This window comes from Corylus avellana, chromosome ca4 (assembly GCF_901000735.1).
Source record: "Corylus avellana chromosome ca4, CavTom2PMs-1.0".
Lineage (NCBI taxonomy): Eukaryota > Viridiplantae > Streptophyta > Magnoliopsida > Fagales > Betulaceae > Corylus > Corylus avellana.
The window spans coordinates 30,959,687-30,983,677 of NC_081544.1; the positions used below are offsets into that span (position 1 = coordinate 30,959,687).

General features: G+C 35.9%; 3 protein-coding genes across 5 annotated transcripts; 2 read left to right on the forward strand and 1 right to left on the reverse strand.

Moving 5' to 3' along the window:
- Positions 1–2,769: 2,769 nt before the first annotated feature.
- LOC132178548 (D-aminoacyl-tRNA deacylase) lies at positions 2,770–7,943 on the reverse strand. Of its 2 annotated transcripts, none has more exons than XM_059590989.1 (9): positions 7,751–7,943; positions 7,468–7,639; positions 7,222–7,364; positions 7,087–7,150; positions 5,298–5,350; positions 4,808–4,863; positions 4,278–4,352; positions 3,678–3,866; positions 2,770–3,095 (listed from the first exon to the last, which is right to left on the reverse strand). In XM_059590989.1, the coding sequence occupies exons 1-9, from the start codon at positions 7,850–7,852 to the stop codon at positions 3,008–3,010; spliced, it is 942 nt and encodes a 313-aa protein (XP_059446972.1). In that variant the 5' UTR covers positions 7,853–7,943; the 3' UTR covers positions 2,770–3,007. The 2 variants fall into 2 exon arrangements, with proteins under 2 accessions (XP_059446972.1, XP_059446971.1); XM_059590988.1 differs by having other exon boundaries at positions 2,800–3,095; positions 7,468–7,651; positions 7,751–7,941.
- Positions 7,944–9,858: 1,915 nt separating this feature from the next.
- Positions 9,859–16,087, forward strand: LOC132179009 (uncharacterized). Of its 2 annotated transcripts, XM_059591616.1 has the most exons (8): positions 9,859–9,964; positions 10,053–10,168; positions 12,747–12,826; positions 13,741–13,882; positions 13,971–14,120; positions 14,435–14,636; positions 15,386–15,487; positions 15,611–16,087. In XM_059591616.1, exons 1-7 carry the CDS (start codon positions 9,898–9,900, stop codon positions 15,484–15,486), a joined length of 858 nt encoding a protein of 285 aa, XP_059447599.1. In that variant the 5' UTR covers positions 9,859–9,897; the 3' UTR covers position 15,487; positions 15,611–16,087. The 2 variants fall into 2 exon arrangements, with proteins under 2 accessions (XP_059447599.1, XP_059447600.1); XM_059591617.1 differs by lacking the exon at positions 15,611–16,087 and having other exon boundaries at positions 14,435–14,668; positions 15,386–15,468.
- Positions 16,088–18,637: 2,550 nt separating this feature from the next.
- LOC132178411 (cytosolic sulfotransferase 5-like) lies at positions 18,638–19,612 on the forward strand. Its single transcript, XM_059590851.1, has one exon. It carries the CDS (start codon positions 18,638–18,640, stop codon positions 19,610–19,612), a length of 975 nt encoding a protein of 324 aa, XP_059446834.1.
- Positions 19,613–23,991: the final 4,379 nt, after the last annotated feature.

The following is a 23,991-nucleotide window of genomic DNA, read 5'->3' on the forward strand; positions in this document are numbered from 1 at the left end:
TACAAAGCTGATATTAGAAAACAATACTGTTCCAGTAAAAAAAATTAATAAATTGTTAACGAAATGGTTAAATTTATTATTTGTTATTAACTAAAAGTAGTTAGAAAACGAATGATTTCGTTGTGTGGATCGAGAATTTTATCGTATGACAGGATCCAGCGAATCAACGACGCTCTTTATACTACCGAAGCGGGGCTATTGTTGGGATCAGCACCGGCGTCACATGACCTGGCGTGTGATTGGCTCACACGTGGCGGCTGGAATGTGATGGGTTGCTATTGTGCGCTGGGGGGGGCCCAGGGATAGCAAACCTTGGGTCTGTATTTGGTCAGGGTAGGAGGGTGACAGGCCAAAACAGCAAGTGGTCCAAATGAATGAATGAAATAAATGATGTGGTACTGTTCGGACCAACCCCGTACTATAATGTTTTAACGTTTGGGAATTATCCCAATTAGCCGTTCCATGTTGAAAGGGTACATGAATGCGGATGTTCTAAGAATTCTAGTTTCTCAAATTATTAAGTTTGATCGTCCATGTTTTTTTGGTCTTATTAAGGAAACGAAATAACTTGTTTTCTTCCCTTTTTTAAAAAGAAAAAAAAATAGCACAAATGGTTTTTTTTTTTTTTTTAAGTGATTTAATTATTTCATTTTCTTCTAAAAAAAAAAGAAAAAAAGCACAATTCTTTTTCCTCCAACAACAAAACAACTCACAACACTTCTTCTTCCTCATGTCAAAAAAAAAAAAAAATTATAAAAAATTCTAAAAAATTCTGAAAGAGTATTATTACACTCACAAGATTTAAATTCATGTGACGGTCTAAAAATGGACAAATAAGTATAAATAGGTACTGCTCATGAGTTGTCATTGGCAGTACACCAATGGCAAAAATTTGTAGAAAGATATTTTTAAAAATCATATTATATAATATATCCCTGCATCTATCCCATCTACCACATTTAGTAACCATGGGATTTCCACTCAAATCACATTGAAAGCCTATCAACTAAACACCTTGATATCGATAGGGACAGATGCCGTATGTGATCGAAAACAAGACATACACTGATATATTTGCTGTTTAAATTGTTAGCAAATTTATTGAAAATCTAAATCTCGAACAAATAGCATTATTCATGGAATATCATTACTCGAACAAATTATTTCGATTGTATAATGCTTAATGTGACTTGAGGGTTACCTAAATGATCATATGATTTATGTCCCTTATTCTCTTCCCATATTAATTGCATACCCTCTCTTTGTATTAACTGATTAGAGAATAAATAAAGCAGCACAAATTGTAAATGGCAATTATACGAATGCCCAGATTGGCTTAAATTGAAACAAATGGATCATCAATGATCTGAAACTGATGGGTGAAATTAGAGACACAAACAACCCTTCAATGATTACACCATCTACTCCAATACTTCCAATTGGTACATTTGCTATATGATGATATTAATGCTGTTTCATATGTCTCACCAACAAACAATCCTGAATTCTTGTACTGAAATAATTCCAACATTTAATGAGACCCCCTTTGAAAAGAGGAAGAAGAAGAAGAAGAAGAAGAAGTAGTAGTAGTGGTGAAATTATGGGGTTAAGAAATATGGGCACCTGGGGTTTGGGCAAAAACAGACAAAGAGCACTTTTTGTGTTGTTAAATTTTAAATATATTTGTTTGTTTTCTTCACATTTCAATGAGCCTTGTAGGTGAGCATTAGGATTGAAGACAAAAGCAGCCAAGACACGTTCCAGCTTCAAGACAACCTCTGCCTCCCCTGATTGAGGTGACCATTGGGGGACAAAACCTGCTCCAGTTGTGCCCGTGTGTGTCTCCTGAAAAATTTGTATACATATTTTGGACTCTTGTCTCTTTTGTGATGGAGACTTGGCCCGCCCATAAGGATAGGGAGCATTGCTGTACTTCAATTTCTTTTGCTTGATGGTTTTAGATTTGGATTTTTCTGAGAGAAGATGATAATATCAGCAACCCCAGAAAAAAAAAATGTTTTCAAAATCAGATTCGTAGGATTAGACAATGCCAATGAATATGAATCGTATGATGGACTTCAGCCACTGGATTGGTGTTTGACTTCGTAACTCTAAAGGAATTTAGGGAAATGATGCACGGAAATGAGCTGTGGGTGGCATTGGCATGCATGCTCTATTGTTATCATGAATAAAGGAATGCCTTCCTTGTGAAACAATCTTTGTCAAGCCTTTGTGGTGAAGCAAGCATTCTTTTATAAAATTGCATAAAAAAGAGCATGCATTGGCACGTCATATATTTACATGTAAAACCCAACGATTATGTCATTTTGTAATATAAAAAATTGATAAATTATTTTATTTGTCTAGCATTGCTTTCAGGACATACCAAAAATCTCTCAATATGTGGTTGATGTCTCAGTGCATGTCAACAAAAGCATACCTATCTTGTCTGATTAGGTTTATTATAATACGTAATTGGTTAAATTGACATATTATCAAATGCAATGCTTGAATGGCTGGACAACAATATCTATTGGAAACATGGTCACCAAAGAATGACAACAATATTAAAAATACAAGTCAACATCCAATAGATGGAGACCACTTCATCTCACAGGTATGTGCTGGCTTTGGTCTTGTCCTTTCTTCATATTCTCTTCTCTTTTTTTCCTTCTTTTTTTTTTCCAGCTGGCTGTAAATTACTTGACTTTGAGCAGAAGCTTTAGTCAGGCCTTGCAGGCCCCATCAAAGCATACAATTTCCAGCAGGTGTCTTTGTTTCTTATTTTGTTTTTACTAAACACAAACTCTCACATTTATACGGGATTAAACTCATTATTTCATTATTTTATTTTTTTTTAATTTATAGTTTTTGTCATTAAAACTTACATCTACATACCATATCAAATGAAAATGTAATTATGTAAAGTATTATAATAAGCTGACAAAATTTTGACCCAACCCTTGTCTGGGAAAATGATGCTGTCAACAATTATGTTCTTCAGAAATCAGTAGAAGTCAGCTGGTTTGCCAATTTTTATGTTCTGCTCACCTAGGAACCCTGTTATAGCATTCTTCTGCCAGCTTTTGAAACTCCTGCAACCAGTAAGTAGCAAGGTAACCTGAGGGATTGAAACAATTGGGGAACCTAACAGCTCATGCATTATGTAATTATATACCTAAATCTCACTTAAAAAAGAATGTGCAAAGTTATAATGCTAAACAAATGATCCTCCAAGAAAAGGAGTGAATAACAAGGAAAGAACCCAAAAAGGTAAATTGTAATCATCTAGCTGCACCACTGCATTAGAATTTCATACTTATGGTCCTACAACTTTATGCTGTTCATAATTTGAAGCTCATTGCTCAGAGATTGCAATTTTAGATACTCTGCGCTCATATCTCTACCAACATCAATGTTTCACGTGCCAAGAAAAAAAAAAAAAACCACACTTGTTAAGCCAAATAACCATAACTTGTGATCTAGATGTGCTTTAATAATGATTTAGATAACCCTCCTTAATATGCATCAGCGGCATTAGAGTTTCGAGTGTCGGAACATATATTTAGATCTCAGTAATCATCAAATGCAATTTTTAGCACTAACAGTACATCTATATAGCTAAACCATAATGGGTGTCATGCAATTAAACCAAATATTCTTCTCTGTGATCTTACTTGTGATCAAGATGTGCAATAATTTCCCCACCAGGGAAAGCCAATCTTGTAGCCTCAAATGCAGCTTTAATTGATTCCCTCCAAGTCCCGCCAACCTCTTTTGCATTTATTTCTACTTTTGACAAGCTTGGATCTTCCATCGGCAAGGAGTATCCGGAAAGTAGGTGACCCACCCAAACACCATCTTTCCTATATTTACAATCAACAGATGACTCATTTTCAGAGTAGGTGTGAAATAAAAACTATTTAACTATTATCAATTGAGAATACATTTATCTATGCTTCAGTTAGACATCCAAATAGCATAATAACAGTTAAGACTATATGAGCTCTCAACAATAAAGACCTATGATAGGGCAAAAGGACCCAAGATTGATGCAAACATTACTTCCCCATAACAACACACACTAACCAAAAAAAAAAAAAATCTGAGTTCAGATGTTTCTTCATAGCTTGAAATGATCTTTTTAGTATAGTCACATCCACATGGTCAACCCATTTGAAAGGTTAGAGTTCAAAGTCACAAACTAATACATAATAGTAAGAAACATATTGCAAAGAATCAAGAGAACCGAAAACTGCAGGATGGCTGTAACTTACAGAACTATGTCCATATGCCGAGGTGCATAATGTCCACCACCTATCCCAAGAAGGACTCTGTTATTATCATTCTCCCTAGGTCACAACAAAATTCAAAATTGACGTTAATGAAGCATCGTCAATAAGAGGGGACAAATATTGTAGGCCAAGAGCATATCATAATAAAATAAATTTTATTGCATAATTATTCTCTATTTCTAGAATGAGTAATACATAAGAACATATCAACATGACAACCAGAAGAAAGAAATAAGTTAAAGAAGCCCAAGTCCAACCTGAAAAATGGAACGCACTAAAAAGAACACTTACCAAATGAGCTATCATGTAAAACAGAATGCACAAAATCACGTATGGGAAGTGGTAAAACAGGGGCAGAAATAAAGGGCAGGCCTATGGGTATTGAAAATGAAACTAGTTTACTATATAGAATAAGTGAGTTTTGGTTCAAGAATGAAAATGCAAACATCAGGCTTTGCATCAAAAAATTGATCAAGAAATAGCATAAGAGAATCGTTCTTTTTGGACTGCACCTGCTCCAGTTTCCTACAGCAGCACCTCCTCCAAGCCCAAGTCCTTCAGTGATTAGCTGCAACCACCAGTTCAACCAAATTTCAGTAAAAAGAATTCATTTTTATATAACTCCTAACAAGCCATTGTCATAATGCAGATTGAATACATTTATCCTTAATTTGAAAAAAAAAAAAATGGTTGAGAATAACTAAGGTGCAAATATATGAACATATGTCATCCATATCCAGTCATATGACTTTGCTGCAGCACATTGGAGAATTTGCGTGACTAACATTTTTTTTTTTTGATAAGTAACAGAAGAAACTAACATTAACACTAGAACTATGATCGTGACTCTCATTGATTGGAACATGCCAAAACTTAGAAATTAAGAAACGGCAAAAAAATAAGGGACGTTGCTTGCACAAAAAACGTAATTTTTTTTTTAAAAAAAAAGGACATGTCGGTGACTGATGCTCAAAAAAATTGAAGTCATTAAGTGATACTCACCAGAGCAATAACACGAGCTGCATCCTGCCTCTTCCAGTATTCTTCTGTGCTACCTATATCAACCAGAAGAAAGCAATTAGGTATAAAATAGAATATTCAAATAAATTAAATGTAATATAAGATTGGCAGAAGCTCAAAATATGAATTTCCAGCTGAAAACTAGCACATATCAAGGCTCCATTTGTTTCTACAGGACATGTTTTTCCTCAATAGAAGATATTTTGGAAAAAATATTTTTTTCCTTTTTTCTTTTTATTTGGTTGAAACCTTAAAAATGAATTTTCAGTGTTCATTTGAACGACAAATTTCAATGGAAAAATCCATAAACAAGCAACACTAAAGCCCGTGGAGTATTGAGAAAGTGGAAGGGGGTGGTGGTGGTGGTGGCACAAAGAACCAAGGAGGGTGTGTCCTGAGAGAGGAGAGAAAAAAATGGGAGACATAGAGAGAAGAGAGTATTGTTTCTCACGAAAATGACTTATGCATTTTCCACCACTTCAGGTGTAATTTTCAGTTGACCAGAATAAAATTTTCCATTGACTAGTATCTTTTAATAGCACCCAACACACACACACACACACAAAAAAAAAAACACATATTCCGTATAACATTTTATGCCAAAAGCCCAGATATGCAAATTTTCCTTTTTGGGCCAAAATGAAAAAAACTCAGATCTTCAACATAGCTAAAAAAAATATTAGGATGAACATGTTCGTGAGTTGATAAAAGAGGAAGAATGAAACAATACTGTACCATTTGAAAAATTGATACCATGTTATTCAATTTTTCCTAGTTCACCAAGATTCATTTTCAAAAAGGTTCGTTAATAGTTATACACTAGCTCTCTACCAAACACAACATTCCTCCTTCTCCATGCTTAGGCACATTATGACTGTTGTTTACTTTTGAAATAGCTTTCAATGACAGAAGTGGTGAAGTTGTAAACACTAAGCCAAGCTATAGAAAGGTCATTTGACACTAAAAGCTCCTAAAAGAAGAAAAACCATGACTTAGTACAAAACCTGTCAAAGGAACAAGAGATGCAAAGATGAGTTACCAAGTTTTATCATCTAAATTAATCATCCACGAGATATAAAGATTGAAAAGAATGCTAACTAGACTTAAGGTAGGCACCACCAAGTATTATCATCTGAAATCAATCATCCATGAGATATAAGGGTTGAAAAGAATGCCACACTAGACTTAAGGTCAGCTGGCCGAAATTTGGATTCTGGACTGTCATGACTGATGCTTATCACTTCAGATGTTTTTAAAAAGTGGGGTTATAAAGTCAGCCATGCCTCACGAACCAGAAGGTTGTTAGATGAAGAGGGAAAAAAACAAAATGAGGATGTTTGGCAAGAGAAATAAAGATGAAAAAAGAATGCAACTATGAGAAATTGGACAACATTGATTGAGGGCAAGAAGAGGGAAAGTCAGATTAAATTGCTATGAGCCTATGATCATAACGTAAGAAGACCAATGAACACACTTGCAGGAATTATTAAATTCTAGATGAATTCACCCAAGAAGACGGGAAAAAATAAATAAATAAATTCTCACCCTCCAATATATGCTAGTTTGCACCTTTAAATTTTTTAGTAGTCTCGAATTGCTTTACCACAACTAATCTATTACTCTTGCACAGAATTCTGTAACTGAAGGCAATTTAAGAACAACACAACCAGAGTAACTACAAGTCATATATCAATTACTTGAAAACACTCGTGTGCCATGAAATTCACTAGATAATAAAACAAACCAGAAAAGAAGTATAGAGAAGACTCACCAATCTCTATAAACATAGTTGGTTTATTAGTCACCGGTCCATGATGAGTACCCTCCAAAGTGATCTACATATTTGGTAACACAAATGTCAAAAAGAACAATCATATTAGAATGAGCTGAGCAAGAGAAAAGATACCTCAAACTCAGGAACCAAATTATGAGAATGAGCAATCTTCTTCAACAGTCTCAGCCAGGGGCCAATCCGAGGACTGGGTGGCGCCGCCCATCCAGGCTTCCCACCCTGTGGCGGAATTTCACCTTCCCTCAAGTGAGGTACCCCTGCGCCACTCGAGGGAATCGAAAAAATAACCATCTTTTCAAGAATAAACATAATGGGAATCAGAGAAAGTAAAAGTAAGCAAAAGGGAAATGGAGATTTCACCGATAGGGTGAACAGTGAGAGCGGGGCGGTTGGAAACGGCTGTATGTTTGCTGAGGAAGATGACCTCGTCGACGGGTTCGCCGGTGGCTTCCTCCCAGCGCTGGTCCAAGTGATCCTCCACAATTATGCTCTTGTCGTGGAGCACTAGCCTCACCTCTTCGTTAGCGAAGCTCTTCATATCCTCCTAGTAATCACCAACAATCTTAAGAAACAGAATTTTGAAATATGCAATCAATGAAAAAGGAAATTCAAGGGCTTGGTGGAATATGGCTTGGAACTGAACCTGGAAGAAAGGGCCTGGATGCCAGCCGGGCATGGCTAAAAGCGCGTTGGCCGGGTTTATGGACGCGGGGTCCGTCGTCGTCGCCACCACCAGCTTCACCATCTCTCTCTCTCTCTCTCTCTCTCTCTCTCTCCCTGAACTGTATTTTTTTTTTCCCAGCCAACGGTTTCTGACCGACCGCCACTGGTCTCTCTACTTCCCGCTGGGACAAAAGAAGGTTGGTAATTTAGACATTTTAACCCGATCTACTGAAATGACCGATATACCACTCCAGTTAGGGTTTAAGTTTTAACTCATGAAAAATCCAGTCCTACTTACACAATCATCTCAAAAAGATTAATCAATTTAGAGTTTCTCTATAATCCTGTCTAAAGTTTAGTTTTATCCATTAACTAAGCAATGTAAAACTTAACACTCATAACTATCTTTATAAATAATCTACTTTATATAGGCCACTCTTCACATTTTCAATATGTGATTGAGTTGTTAGATACATCTCCAGTAAATTGGCACGTGCAATCCACCCTTAATTAAAAATGACAAATTGAATAGAGCACTGGTTAATGTTTTTTTGACATGTCCACATAAGGGAAGGGAGAGGGGGGTTCGAACTAGTGACTTTCGCTTCATGATGCGTGATTCACATTCAATTAAGCTATCCATTGGGGACAACACTAGTTAATGTTTTGTATTGCTTATTTTAAATAATAATTAATTTATCTTATTACTTAGAATAATAAATTTTTTTAACAATAATTAAATAACTAATGAGTAGCAAAGATATTTACTTTATGTCATAACAAATAAATAAATGAACTAATTGAATAACTTGTAAACAAAAATCTAGTTTGCTTGAAAAGTAAAATTAAATAAAGTGGGTTTGAACAAAATTAAATTAGATAAACTTGAGGATTCAATGCTAACTTGTTCATAATCACAATAGTAATAAGCTATCTATTAAAAAAAAAAAAAACATTAATAGTGGTGATTTAGTTGTTTCAATAAAATGTTCAACGTGGTTGAATATGTATTAAAATGAGAGGTTGACTCTGAGGATAAAAATCATCAATCATATTAGCATTAGTTGTTTTGCGTTTGGATAGAAAGTAATGCCAATTGTTCTATTTGTGTTCCTTAGAAAATAATGTGACTTTTAAAATTATAATTTGATTAAAATTAAATAATAATCCATCATAAATTCAATAGTGATTTTAAAAATCACATTAATTTTGAGGAACACAAGAGAGACACAATAATGACATATAAAATTATGTTGTGACTCGATCACTTAGTTGAACTTGAGAAAGCGTTTGCGGTTTACATTATATAGGCATCTCATGCGCTGCTCTTAAGGGGAAGATGCTACTATTGTAATGCACGGGTAGAATAACTATATAGATAATACTAGACATCTCAACATTTTTTCCCAAATGATCTGGTCCATTCAATAAATATATATATATATATATATAGTGGGGTCTAGATCATTTGGAAAAGGAAATTTGAAAAAAAATATTGAGATGCTTAGCAACCCTCTAACTATACTGGTCTTCTTTCAGCCTGCTTTCTAAATTAAATTTAAAAAAAAAAAAAGGGAAAAATATAAAAAAGCTTTACAAACTATCAGCCGTTTTCGATTTAACCTCATAATGTTTCAAATGTGATAAAGTAGCCCCCCAAACTACCAAACTATTGCATTTTGGCCACTCTGTTAGTCAAAACCGTCAGTTTGGACGAAAACTGTAAAACGACGTCGTTTTGTTATGGGTTAGTTACTACAATGCCCTTTTATGAAAAAAAAAATTTGTTGGGAAAAATATAAAAAAGCTCCTCAAACTACCAACCGTTTTTATTTTAGTTCCCCAATGTTCAGAAAGTGATAAAGTAGCCCCCAACAAAATGACGTCGTTTTGCAGTTTCCGTCCAAACGAACGGTTTTGATTAATGGAGTGGCTAAAATGAAATAGTTTAATAGTTTGGGGGTTACTTTATCACTTTTGAAATATTAGGAGGTTAAATAAAAAACGACCGATAGTTTACGAGGCTTTTTTATATTTTTTCCCAAAAAAAAAAGAGAACAAAGAAAAAAAGGTTAATAGTTCCTACCCGAGGGTAGAGAAGGCGCTTCGGGTGTCCAGTAGTGACAGATGTTTTACTCCACTGCATTTCACAGGATCTCTCTCATGGCAACGAAGCCCCACCGCCTCCAACAATGTAACTCTCTCTCTATCTCTCTCTCTCGCACATACCTCTGTTCCGTGCTTTGATTAACAGCGCTAAACCGATACTCTCGCTTACGCAGCAACAGTTGCAGGGACGTCTGCGTTGCAGAGCTCAGTGAAAAGGTCGAGGACAATTACCACCGAGTCTTCCATGAAGGACGCTTTCGGCAAATACGCTGAATACCTCAACAGCCTCGTAATGCCTCTTTTATCTCATACCCCTCTTTTCCCATGTCGATTACTGTATTCTATAAAATTGCCAATTATTACAATGCTATACTTCTTTGCTAGACTGTGAATGTTGTTCATGAATAAATTAAACACCAAATTTCGTCGAAAAAAATAGTTTTACCCATTGGTTTACTTTTCAAGTTCTCTACAGAAGAGCTTGTCATGTTAAAAGTAGTAAGGAATTGGGAGCGAGAAGCCCCCTCACTGTCGTTTTTAGGTACCACGCGCACTTGCAATGACGATTGTTGAATCCAAACAACACCAATCTACATGACTGCAACCCCATAAGCTATGCACAATACTATAGGACATAAGCTCCATCTTGGTCTCCCGAAGACAAATAACATCTGCCTTCCCATTATTTGAGTAAATTCCATGATAACAATTTGAGCTTCATGGATAAACCAAGATACTGCTCCCCTTCACTCTGCTACGGCTTGAATTTCCACCGGTGGAATCATAGTTTATCGAGCAGGATAATCTTTCCAACTCTCTATTACTTCTGAAGACTGTTTTGGAGTTAGAAACCCATCCCTCCTGATTATGACTTGCTATGATAGATGTAAACGGCTCCATAAATTGCCCTTCAAACCCATCACAAGATAGACCAATAAAATGGCGAATATCCTTCACCTTCTGCAAGACCCAACTAGAAGCCATAGGCTCTGAACACTCAGGTTGGGTAAACACGCTAGGGGAGAAACAATTCAAAGGTTCACAAACAAAGGGATCCTCCCTATTACAAAGCACAAATTCTATACTTGCCCATCCATGCCTGTTTGTCTGTACAATACACATCAAGCCCATCCAGACTACAAGACACTTTGCCACCTGTACCACTTGCTTCACCCACCCTTACCTCCAGCCAATTGTCTGCTTCCTTATTCGATTGACCCTCTTCCTTACCTCCAGTCCATTGTACCGGAAAAAAAAAAAAAAAATAGCTAAAATAATTATCTACTAATAACAGCCTAATACCTTGGAGACTTATTGGACCAAATATACTTCTTATATTGAGTAAGGGCCAAGCCTAGTTTTAGGCTTCCACAATGGATAATTCTTCTCCAATGAGTCCCTTTGAGCTGGACTTTTTATGGTGGGATTAGAATTATTCTGTTTTATGATAGAGATAGCCTCAATTCCTTGTTCCCTTATTTTTTTTTTCTTTTATATTTTATTTTTAGGTTTGAAAAAAAAGAAGGGATTACTTCTTTACCCAAGCTCGTCTAAAGCATGGAAACTGTACCTGATTCTCTGTGTATTATGTCAATGTGCTTGATCTATGATGGAAGCAAGGAACCAAGAGTTAACGGTAGTTTTGAATTCATTTTTTAAAACTGCCCGACTCTGTGATGCAACCTGGATGCTAGCTTGAAACTTCCCATCTAGTTGCTTTTGAGTCTTAATCAATGAATATATGGTTAAGCTGCAATCGTCACAGAAGTGATTTTTAAGAGTTAAAAATTAAAATGGCACGTTCCAATGTTTAGGATTGCCCAGAATTCAGTTCTTTCAGCTTTTAGCTAAAAATGGTAGTGCTTTTTATTTGTAATAGTTATTGGTCGTGCATCAATCTACTTTTCTTTCCTATCATGACTGCTCCAAATCTGTGTGTACTGATCCAACGTGTTGTCTTACATTTGATGGTCCTCCACATTGCATGTGAAATATGTGGACAGGCAATTAATATGTGTACACAGCATGAGGATGTGAACAAAGTGAGTTGTAAAGTACAATTGCATGGTAGGTCCTTGGCGTTAAGCATTCAGCCTAATAGTGCAGTTGCTTGATTAGGTACTTTTACTTAATAACTATATGACTGGACATGGGCATGGATGTCGTGTGAAGTCGGATGCATGAATTCCATGTAGCCATTTTGTAACACTCTGGTCTCATATTGAGAATATGAGTAGTTACATAGAGTGAGTGGTTTATAAACACACTCATGGGTGCTAAGTTACATATTTCGTAGTTATTAGGTGAAACTTGGCTTTATAAGTGATTGTAGGGAAGCTCCAAATTGATTAGTCTTTTTGAGATGATAGAGTAAATGTGCTAGCGCTTTTACCTAAGTCATAACAAATGACACCAGAGCCACGTAGTAATGCCATGTGGTATTGTTAGCACTGCATGACATGAACTTGACACCCCGGTCCCATATTAGGAAGATAAATAGCTCATATAAAATGGGTGGTTTATAAAGACGCTCATGGGTACCAAGTCACATATTACTTATTAGGTGAAGTTAGACTTTATAAGTGATTTTAGGGAAGCTCCAAATTACTAGTCCTTTTAGGGTGATAGCGCAGATATGGCTATCGCTTTTCCTTGGGTCATAACACTTTCACCCCATTTGGTGGTTTTTAATGAATCATTACCTCATAAAAAAATGTGTGAAGTTGTAACACTCTACAAGAGGATACATTCTGCAAAATACCCAAGCTTGTAGTTATGCACAATAAAAGTTATTGGCATTATGTGGTTTGCTACAAATATTCATTTATTGGCGCTGCCACCCATATTACTATTTTTTTTTTTGGTAGAATGAAAAACGTGAAAGAGTGGTGAAAGCAAGTCGTGACATCACCATTAACAGCAAAAAGGTCATATTTCAGGTGCACAGGTAATGGTTTTTTTTTTCTTCCTGATTTTGTGTGTTTGGGGAGAGATTTTTTTTTTTTTTTTAGTTTATATTTTTGTATATCATTAAAAAGCGCAAAAGGCACAATTTAGGTATACAAGAGAAATGCCTAACTAGAAAGAGAAAAAGGGTCTAGAAAAGCAAATTAGTAAGTCTAAAGTTGCTGCATATTGGTAAAAAGTATTGAAGAAAAAGGACTTTAGATCCACCATCGTCCTTTTGCGGTCTCCAAAACTCCTATCATTTCTTTCCCTTCAAATACACCACAAAAGGTATGGCGGTATTATCTTTCACACTACTGCACTTTGGGGACTGCCACTCAACCCTTTCTAACAAGCGAAAAGATCAACCACCTTTTTAGGCATAACCCAAGTTAGCCCAATACGACTAAATATAACGTGGAACAACCCTCTCTTTGAAGGGACTTAACAAAGTTTGTCTTCACTTGCCCGGCTCACTCTAGAAGAGTACAATAAATTGAAAAGAAAAACAAAGACATTCACCTCCCAATCATGAGCTGCTCTGATAAAGCTTACTTTCCACTTAAAGCCACTAGAAAGCTCCAAATGATCTGTCATGAAGGCATCCTTAATGCGAGCTAAACTATACAAATCTAGGAAAGTTTCCTTAAGGGCTTGATCTTCACACACCACGAGTCATGCCAAAATCTAATATTGGAGCTGCCTCCTACCTCAAATTTAGTATGACTAGCAAACTCTGCCTAGCCCCTCTTGATATTTTTTATTAACCTCACCCTGTACAACTCATGAACCTCATTAAAATACCACCCACCCCATGAGCTACCATATTAAATATTGTGGCAATTTTATCTCTGTTAGGGCTTCATCTTGTTTATATACACTAACAAATTGGTGTTTCAATTTCATATTAAACAGAATTGGCAAACACAACAAAGAAGAAGTTTTGGAGAAGGCAGAAAAGGATTTGGCAGCTGTGACAGATCAGTATATGTCTCGACTAGTGAAAGAACTGCAAGGGACTGATTTTTGGAAGCTAAGACGAGCATACTCACCTGGGGTAGCCTTTTCGTTTCCTAACCTATGAAGCCCTCTTAGCCCTGAAATATACAGCTAAGTTGACTCAATTTATGCCTGGCCGGTTGCAGGTACAAGAATATGTTGAAGCTGCAACATTCTGTAAATTCTGCAAAACTGGGACTCTTTTGAATCTTGATGAGATGAATGCGACTTTGTTACCACTTAGTGATCCGTCTTTTGAGCCTTTGCAGATTAATGTCCTTGACTATCTCTTGGGGGTAATTGCCTTAATTAACTTTATGGTATTTTAATTATATTTTGTTTTGTAAATGATAGACTATTGATGGTTCTGTGTCTGAAATCTGAATGGGACATCAGTGGTGCTATGGGACATATGTTGACATCCAGTATGGTGTATTCTTTGTAGATGTAGTTAATCTCATGGCAATTAAAGTGGTCAAATTGATTTATTTATTTGACCTCTGGACAACTAAACTACGTGGCTAACTGTCTAAAGATTGCACACACACTTTTATTTTTTCCTTATTATTTTTTTTTCCGGGGAAAAGAGGTGCTTAGTGTTCTTGTACAGCTTGCAGACTTGACTGGAGAGCTGATGCGGTTGGCGATTGGTCGAATACCAGAAGGTGAACTTGACTTTGCTGAGAAGATATGCAGGTTTGTACGTGATATCTACAGGATGCTGACTCTTCTAGTCCCAGATATGGATGATAGTTCTGATATGAAGACAAAGATGGATACAATGCTCCAAAGCGTAATGAAAATAGAGAATGGTATTGTGTTGACAAATTTCCTGCCCAAATTTGTAAGCATGACCTGTTATATTTCAAATAGATGAAACATGTTAAAATCCTGTAGAGTATTACTAGTTAACATGATCTAGATAATAATAAAAAGTACTAATAGACATGCAGAATCTTCATTTATATATTGATGTAGAAAAGGATTTTTGACAAATTTGTCGTTATGGAAAGAGGCTATTGATTGGGAGTATTCTTTTGAACTTTTTAAAACTTGAGCACTATATATGACATTATTACTCATGGGAAGTGCACATCTGTTTGTGGATGCATTAACATGTGTTAAACTGATTACATAATAAGAAACATGAGCTTTGGTGGTAAAGTAGCATGCATGCATGTATGTGTTAAGGTGCTTGTCAACATCTCAGATAAGTTGGAAAAAATTAACATGTTTCTTTTTAGAGGTAGACACAACTCACGACCGGCGGGACTGAAAGATATTGGCAAGAAATCAGAAAAGTTAATTATTCTCGAGTCTTTCTTTCCCCTTGACTTTTAACTATTTATTTGTGAACTTCCAATTTTTGAGTGGAAATATTCTAAAATCTGAACAATATTTCTGAAGAGTTATTCAACCATAACATTTTTTTGGTTAATAAAAATGAGAATGTCAGCTTTGAATGTATTTTGCGTGCATGATGAACTGTATAAGATTTCTCTGATTAGGTACATAACTCCACTTTACTGGTTTTCAAGTTTAACTTAAGTTGTTTTTGTAGCTTGCTTTAGTGCTCATGTGAGAGGATCAGAGTACATTCCACTTCTTGGATCCAGCGATCAAAGTTCCTTCTTATTGGGGGTGCCTGATATTGAGCCATGAAGTAATTTCTGCTTCTAGTCTTTTCTGTGTCATTTTTTTGGTACAGGATATTTTCACCCAATTGTTTCTTTCTACTCTAGTTTTTCATGTCTAAGGAGGGAAATTTTCTTGCTTTTCAATTTAGAAACTGTTTGGAATGCTTCGTGGAACCCAAGACCACAAGTGCATCTTCCTGCTGAAAGGTTTGAAGGTTCATTCTTCATCTTCTTCTGGCTTATTTTGGAAATTTTGTTGTGAGAAGCTGCTCGTGGTTACTCAACAGGCAGAGATTGTGAAACTCTTTGGGGGAAAGACTTCATTTATGGATTCTTTTGGTGAGGGCTAGATTTAGTGAGTTTATAAGACTTCGGGGCGCCTTACGCTTTTAATAAAGTCAGTTACTTACTTATCAAAAAAAAAAAAAAAAAATAAGGCTATTGCCTCCCAAAGGGGTCTTGACATGAGGCCCGAAATAGAATGCTAATATCCCCCCTCTCAGGTAAATCGGGAGCATATTCATAGTGTGTTACTATACCATAACATTGGCGAAGTGCTTATGCACTTTGGATAAATAGTTCCTAGTCCCATGTGGCTTTCTCTTATTTGATTGATTATTCCCTTACTTTATAGGAAAAAAATGTAGAATCAGCCGTTTTGGTTACACTAATTTGCAATAAGCTCACTGTAGTATAAAAATATTTTGAGAGCTTCCTATGGTATGTGAAAATAACAAATAAGTTTCTACTATGATGTTTTATTCGAAATCTTGACATATTCCATTGGTTTGCCGAGGCAAATCTAATTATATAACAACACATGTTGTTCCCAAAGGGTAGCTCAATCAGCTGTAGACCACGCCTAATGAAGCGGAGGTCACTAGTTCGAATTCCTCTCTTTTCCTTATATGGACTTGAAAAAAAAAACACACACACACACAAAGCACATGTTTCAATTTAATTACTGACTTAATTAAAACGCAGGAATTATCATGTCATTTATCTAAACCACGTATCTATAACACGTCATCCCCTTTGCCATGTCAGCAAAGTAAACTATAGGGGGAAAAACCTAGTTAAATATTTCAAATCTTTCGCCATGTGATCACAGTTCTTCACCTAATATTTTAGATGTTTCTGTTTTCTTGTGATGGGTGCTATAATTGTGATGATATAGGGGAGATCAAAACCCATTGGCCATTGCCCATGCTTGATGCTACATTAGGACCAGTGGGGGCCCGGCCCCTTCAGACCTTTTAAAAAACATTTATTTGTAAGGATAATTTTGAATGTGCAAGATATAATGGCCTCAGTCTTGTCATTGTTTTGTTTTTTTAAAAAAAGATTAAGCGAACCTCTTTTGATATTTAGAGAATTAGCTTATTTTTAATCTCTAAAGCCTTTTATTAAATTATTGGTGAACCATCTTCTTTTCTTAGAGGAATATATATGGCAGAAATAATATATTGTTTTGCTGCATCAAGCACTATTTGTTAGTTAGAGAACACTTAAGATTTATATAAAGTAAGGCTAGATATTATATTTTTATTCTACAATAATAACATGACAGCTTCAACCAATCCTTAATATATATATATATAAAAAAAAAAGAGGATTGATGCAATGGTTTGTTAGGATTGCTACATTATCATTGTGGAATGTAATCTATCCTTCTATCAAATTGCTTAACATTAGTATATAAATTGATAATGTGACAAAACACCACGTATGATGCATCAATTTGCATGTGTTGGGGAGAGAAACACCAAGGGAGTCAAATAAGAGTAAATTAATATACATATTAAGACACTACATCTAGTCCAAAAACTTAAGCTAATGAGCTTGAAGACTTGTTTGGGATTGCGTTTGAAAGGCCTAAAAGTGTTTTTAACACTCAAAAAGCCAATTTGAAGAAAAAAATATTTGTTTGGTAAAAAAATTAAAAGCGCTTTTAAGAGTCCAAAAAACTAAAAAATGGTAAAAAAAAAAAACACTTTTAGTAGAAGTTTAAAAATGAAGCTTTTGCCAAAAAGCTTTTTTTTTTTACTTAAAAGCTCTATTTTTTAAACACAATCTCAAACATGATCTGAGTCCACTTAGGTATATTAACAAATTTTTTTTTTTTTTTTTTTTTTTTTTTTTTAAATGTGAGACACAAACCTAACAAGTATATGCATAACAGGACACAATCTAAATAATCTAAATAACTTGGACAAAGGCTAACATTATTCAAAACCTATCATTCATTCTAGAAATCCAAACCTACCCTATATATGATAATATATCTCACCATCTAAATATTTATTAAAATAATGTTTTTAATAATTTTAGGGGTGGCTCAGCACTACTCACGTGTAAAGCATTTTTATCAGCAATGGCAAAACAGCAATAAGGGTTACCTTCTTTATCACGACTTTTCTAAAGTTGCCCAATTATTTATTTAAAAAAAAAAAATTGAAATATAAGAAATCGGGTTACAGGATCGAACAATAAGGAGGTGGGTACCCCAACAACACAGCCCAAATGGTAGAGATAGTACAAACATACAGAAAAACAGTAGGCAATAGTTTCATTTATGATTCTAAAAAACTATAAACAAGTCGGACATTTTTAAGGGCCGCACAAGACAGTAGCAAACGGCAAAAGGACTCAATAAAGAGCCTCAACCGTTGAAGGCAACAACCATAGTGAAATGATTGTTGCAGAAAACATACTGTCAAAAATCATAATGAAGTCGTTGATAAAGAATAAACACTGGCTACAAAAGTTGCAGGAAACATACTGATGCTAAAATTGCCCAATTGCGTTTAGAAAATATAGATGATAATGGGAAATCAAATTAATATTCTACTAGCTAGCTAGGCGCCTATCTTTCTGTCAATAATATGGAAAACATGATGAGAGAGAGGTGGGTTTTTTTTGTTTGTAGAGAGGGTAACACTGAAAATGCATTTGCAATCATATAATATGGTTATTGGGGCCAGTAGTCAGTAGTGAATCAACACTTAATTTATAAAAAAGCCTCAATCATGCATTATTTTGAAATTACCCCATAAAGAGGCTAATAATTAGGATGTTCCTATATATATATATACATGGAAAGATTTGTAATATCAACCCCAAACCCAAGTTGGGAATCCAAATACTACTACTATATACCCTTAATTCCCACTAACATGTATTTGCAAGACCGCAAAATGACCCAAGAATGCAGGGACCTCATATCCTCCCTGCCTAGACAAGGAGACGGCTGGATGGAAGGTGAAACAACATTCTATCAGTATCAAGGGGTTTGGCTTGCAAATTTGTTCATCCAAGGAGTTGTAGCATTCCAAAAACACTTCCAAGCTCATGACACCGATATCCTCATTGCAACAATTCCTAAAGTCGGCACCACTTGGTTGAAGGCCATCTCCTTCGCCTTAGTGAACCGGGTTCACTATCCGGACCTTCAACAACACCCTTTGCTCACAAACAACCCTCATGTTCTTGTGCCCTTCTTGGATATGGATCTATACAACCAAAAAGAGGTTCCAGATCTTACCTTCTTTACTTCTCCAAGGCTTTTCTCAACCCATTCACCTTACTCGCTGCTACCATTATCTGCAAAGAATTCCACTTGCAAGCTGATTGTGTCTTTGAGTAGGAACCCTAAGGACACTTTTGTCTCACTTTGGCATTTCGCTAACAGGTTGAGACCAACAAGTTCAGGCACCCTCTCACTTGAAGACGCCTTTGATATGTTTTGTAGGGGAGTAAGTCCATTTGGGCCATACTGGGATCATGTTTTGGAATATTGGAAGGAAAGCTTAGAAAACCCTCAAAAGGTGCTCTTGATCTTGACGTATGAGGAACTGAAAGAGCAGCCTACTTATAATTTGAGGAGAATGGCTGAGTTCTTGGGGAGCCCATTTTCCCCGGAAGAAGAGGCAAATGGTGTAATGAATGATATCTCAAAGCTATGTAGTTTTGAGAATTTGAGCAACTTGGAGGTGAACAAAAATGGAAAATCGTTCAACGGCAAAGAGAATAATGTATTTTTTCGTCAAGGTCAAGTTGGTGATTGGTTGAATTGCTTGACAACTGAGATGATAGAGAAATTGGATCGTATCACTGAAGAGAAGTTTTGTGGTACTGGGTTAAGATTTTAGGAATTCAAGTTTGATCATCATTTCTCTTATTATTGTATTGTGTATACTAGCATATGGTTAGCCTCCACATAAAATGTTTTTTTTTTTTGTGTGTGTGTGTTCTTGATTGGATTGTCAACGTGTATGTTGACATGCATCTGATCAATCTTCAATAAAATGTTCTTTGTGTTCTCTAATTTGATTGTCAATGTCTATGGTTGACATCCGATCAATCTTCAATAAAATGTTTTTTGTGTTCTCTTATGTGTTATTACTCTTTGATATATGTAATAATAATAAAATAGTGCATGTATGGATATTTACATTGTACAACACAACTATGATTAAATTATATATATATATATATATATATATATATATATATATATATATATATATTAATCACCTTTAAGTTTCTCAAAAGTTCTAAGTTTTAGTAGATTATAAGCCACAAAAATGGTTGTGCGGAAGTAATTTTGGCAGCAATAATATTGTATCAATACCAAAAGCTAGAAAAAGAAAAAAAAAAGAAAAAAGAATATATATTGGACAAAATTGTTGCCTATAATATAAACTTGCTCGATTGCAATTACCATTGGATTGGGCATTTAACCATCTCTGAAAATTGAGAGAAACCAAAACCTTGTATGACATTCGAAATTGCAATCAGCAAGACATGTTCTGAAAGCCGTCGAAGTGAACAGAGTGGCACTGTTACACCTCAACAATCAATCCCTCAATGTGACACTCCGGCCAACAACTCAAACCCATGACCTTAACTCTGATACCATTTATTAGATCGAGCCTTTGACCATCATATCTTATCTAAAAATCAATATATTGATATCCAGTGAGAGAAGCCAAAACGCATTTTATGGGATTTGAAATCGTACATTACAAAGCATATTTTAAGAGCTATCTATTTACTTGATCGGAGTGGCATTGTTACACCTCAACAAATACAAAAACAACTAGTAATTAAAAGTGCCTCAAGGGTGTCCAATAGTAGATAAATTAAGGGAAATCCAATTGGCCAGTGTAACGCCGGGGGAGAGTAGTTGGCTTCATTCTAACGTTGAAGAGCTAGATCTTTGTGGGATCAAAGACGTATGGATCTGAAGGCATGGGCGCACGTACCCCCAACCAACGACATGATAAATTATAGACGTAGTACCCCACTCCCCCGCTAGCTACTCGATTGCCAAATCAATTATTGCTACACTACTGATCGATCTAGTCTCTAGAGAAAGAGAAAGAGAAAGAGAAGAATAATTTGCTTTTGGTTTCCCTATCTTATATTCGATAAGAAAACTAGATGCATTTATAACAGACTAACAGTGAGTAAATATTTGACCCTTTTTTTTTTTTTTTTTTTTTTTGTACGTCTCTTTTCCACTAAAAGCATCTCCAGCAGTGTAGCTAAAAGGAAGATATTGTCTACATTTAGCTATTTTTGTCATTTTTTTTGCTCTAACAGAATAGCTTCATATTACCTATTATACCTAAACTGCTACAGTGAATAGCTTCATATTGCTATTCATTGCAGCACACTAGATTGTTAAATATAATATTATTTTCACATTATTTTCTCTCTCTTCTCTGTCTCCCTCAACGTTTCTCTCTCTTCTCTGTTCATGAATTTATGATACAAATTCAAGTCTTTTGAATCATTAAAAACTCTCCCAAAAAATTGAGTAGCATGCATATAATTGACAAACTAAAAATGGAAAAAATAAAAATAACACACAAGTATGCTGTGTGAATCAATTTTATTGCAATTTATAAGATGATGCAAAAGTGGTTGTGGATAAAAAAAACGAAAGATTAAAAAATAATATTTAATAAAATAAAGAATGAAATAAATAATCTGTTAGTTAGAGTTGGTATTAAAAAATGTGTAGCTAAAATAGAGAATTGTGCTTTTTGACTAAGTAGAATACTTCTTACTGCTGGAGATGCTCTAATTAATGATACAAATTTTTCAATCATTCACGATGTTAGCTAGGTGTAATGCATAATTAAGCTTAATTAGCCAAGATTTCCGTCCATCATTTGTGGTCGATAGATCATTTCATCTGCTTAACTTGAGTATTAACTGTGGGTGAAGATCAAATTTAATTAACCTACATTTTGAAGTTTGGTCAAGTTCATTTTTGTTTGAATTTAATATGTTTAGTTATTTACGCAGTCAAGGAACTGAGTGACAGATTACTTAGGATTGGAGTTGGTGACCGGTGGGAGTATATAGCACGTGCATGCATGCATTATTTTTCTTTGAATTAATAGGAGTTGGTGACCTGACTCCTGAGGGTATATATATATAGCACGTGCATGCATTATTTTTCTTTTCCCTGGCCTGGCCATAAACAGATTACTTAGGATATTGTAAACATTGAAAGAAGGTTTTTTTTATTCTCATGAATCAATACTCTTCTGTCTTTCTGGTTATTATTTAAAAGGAGAAAATATACAAATAGATCTCTATTTATTTATTTATTTTTTATGAGTTAAGTACAGTGTCGAAACCACTAGGAAAGAAGAAGAAGAAAAAAAAAAAACGTCATGAACCTGTGAATTGAAATCTCTCTTTGTATGGGTTTCACTACTTCTTGTCAATGAATTTATGATAGCCTCTGCTTTTTTTTAATTATACCGTCTTCTGAGTTCACCTTTTTATTTTCCTTCTTGAGCAACCAATAACATCCATGTCCCAATTTCATTTACATTTTGGTTCTAAAATAAAAAAATTTCAGTTCTGTCCCTAATTATTGATGGGTTGTTTGGGTGAGGATCTTAATTATATATAGAGATAGGGATATATGATATGAATCACAAAACAAGGTGCATGAGAGACTCCAAGGCGCGCAATACGTACGACTACAAATTACAATGCTTTCACTTCAACCACCTTCTTCTACGCTTCCCTACAACTTGCAAGAAGATGAACTGCAGCAAGAATGCAGCGACGTCGTATCCTCCCTGCCTAGAGAAGCAGGCGGCTGGCCATTGCAACTTATTTCTATGTATCAGTACCAAGGTTGTTGGATCTCAACTAGATACGTCAAAGGAGTTCTTGTCACCATGCACTCTCAAAGCCGGCACCACTTGGTTGAAGGCCATCTTGTATGATTTGGGCCATCTTGCTGGGCTGTGAATGATTTGGGCCATGAACTGGGCCTGAGACTTGGGCTAGAGCCTTATTGAATAAATCTTGATGGACAGAATTGATGGTGGTGGCCGGGCCGGTTTGATTTGGCCAAAATTAGCCAAAACCTATATATGGACCATTGAATATGGTCTAACCTAAAAAGAACTGACTCGGGTCTAACTCGGTAAACCGGGTTGGAGGTGATGACGTGGGCATTAGGGCTGACGTGGCACTCTGTGAGGCTGACACATGGCTGGAGAGAAGAAGAGAAGGCATCTGGCGTGTGTACTACACGCGCGTTCCAGGCGGCAGCGCCAAGGCGCATGAATCCCACATGCAGAAACTGTAGTGGAGCGTGGGAGCACGTGCAGCGTCGGTTGGCTGATTTCCTAACAGTTCTTGGATGGTCGGTGACGGATCTACCGAATGGTGTGGAAACCAGGCTGATCCACCTGTTGTGGCAGAATGGCAGTGGCATGTGGTGGTTTGACAAAACTTTTTGGATGGGCGTGAAGGCGCATGAAAGCTTGGACGGCAGAGATCTCGACAAATATGGATTTGTCGGCGTCTGATATGTTGTTTGGCATGGCTACTGAGGCTGATCCACTGAAGGAAGTGGCGCATGGGGAACGACATCAACTTTGAATAGCGCGTGGCGGCCGTCGTGCCTTGCAAGCTTGATTTTGGGATTACTTTTCCAGATGAGACTGCGGTGAAGGCGTGTAAAAGATTTGCAGCCCAGCTTTAGAGGTTTGAGGTGGCGTGTGAACGACTGGAATTACGGGATAATCGTAGAACACGCAAAGGATGCCTGAAAACCGTCAAAGATGTTGGAAGCCACAATAAATTGGCTCTAATATCATGTTAAATATATTGGAGAGCGAAAGAAAGAGAGAGAGCGGAAGCATATAAGGACTACATTATATTGAGTAGTATATTGAAGAGTATTACAGAGATCTCTATTTATATAAAAGCTATGAATGATAAGCAAGAAACCCTATACTAATTAAGATAGGAAATAAACCCTAGAAAATAATATAAAATATTCTAACAAAATCAAATTAATATTCTACTAACTTGGCGCCAATCTCTCTGTCAATATATAATATGGAAAACATGATCATGAGAGAGAGGTGGGTTTTCTTTGTTTGTAGACAGAGTAACACCGAAAATGCATTTGCAATCATATTATATGGTGATGGGAGCCAGTAGTGAATCCACGTACTTTATAAAAAGCTTCAATTATGTGATC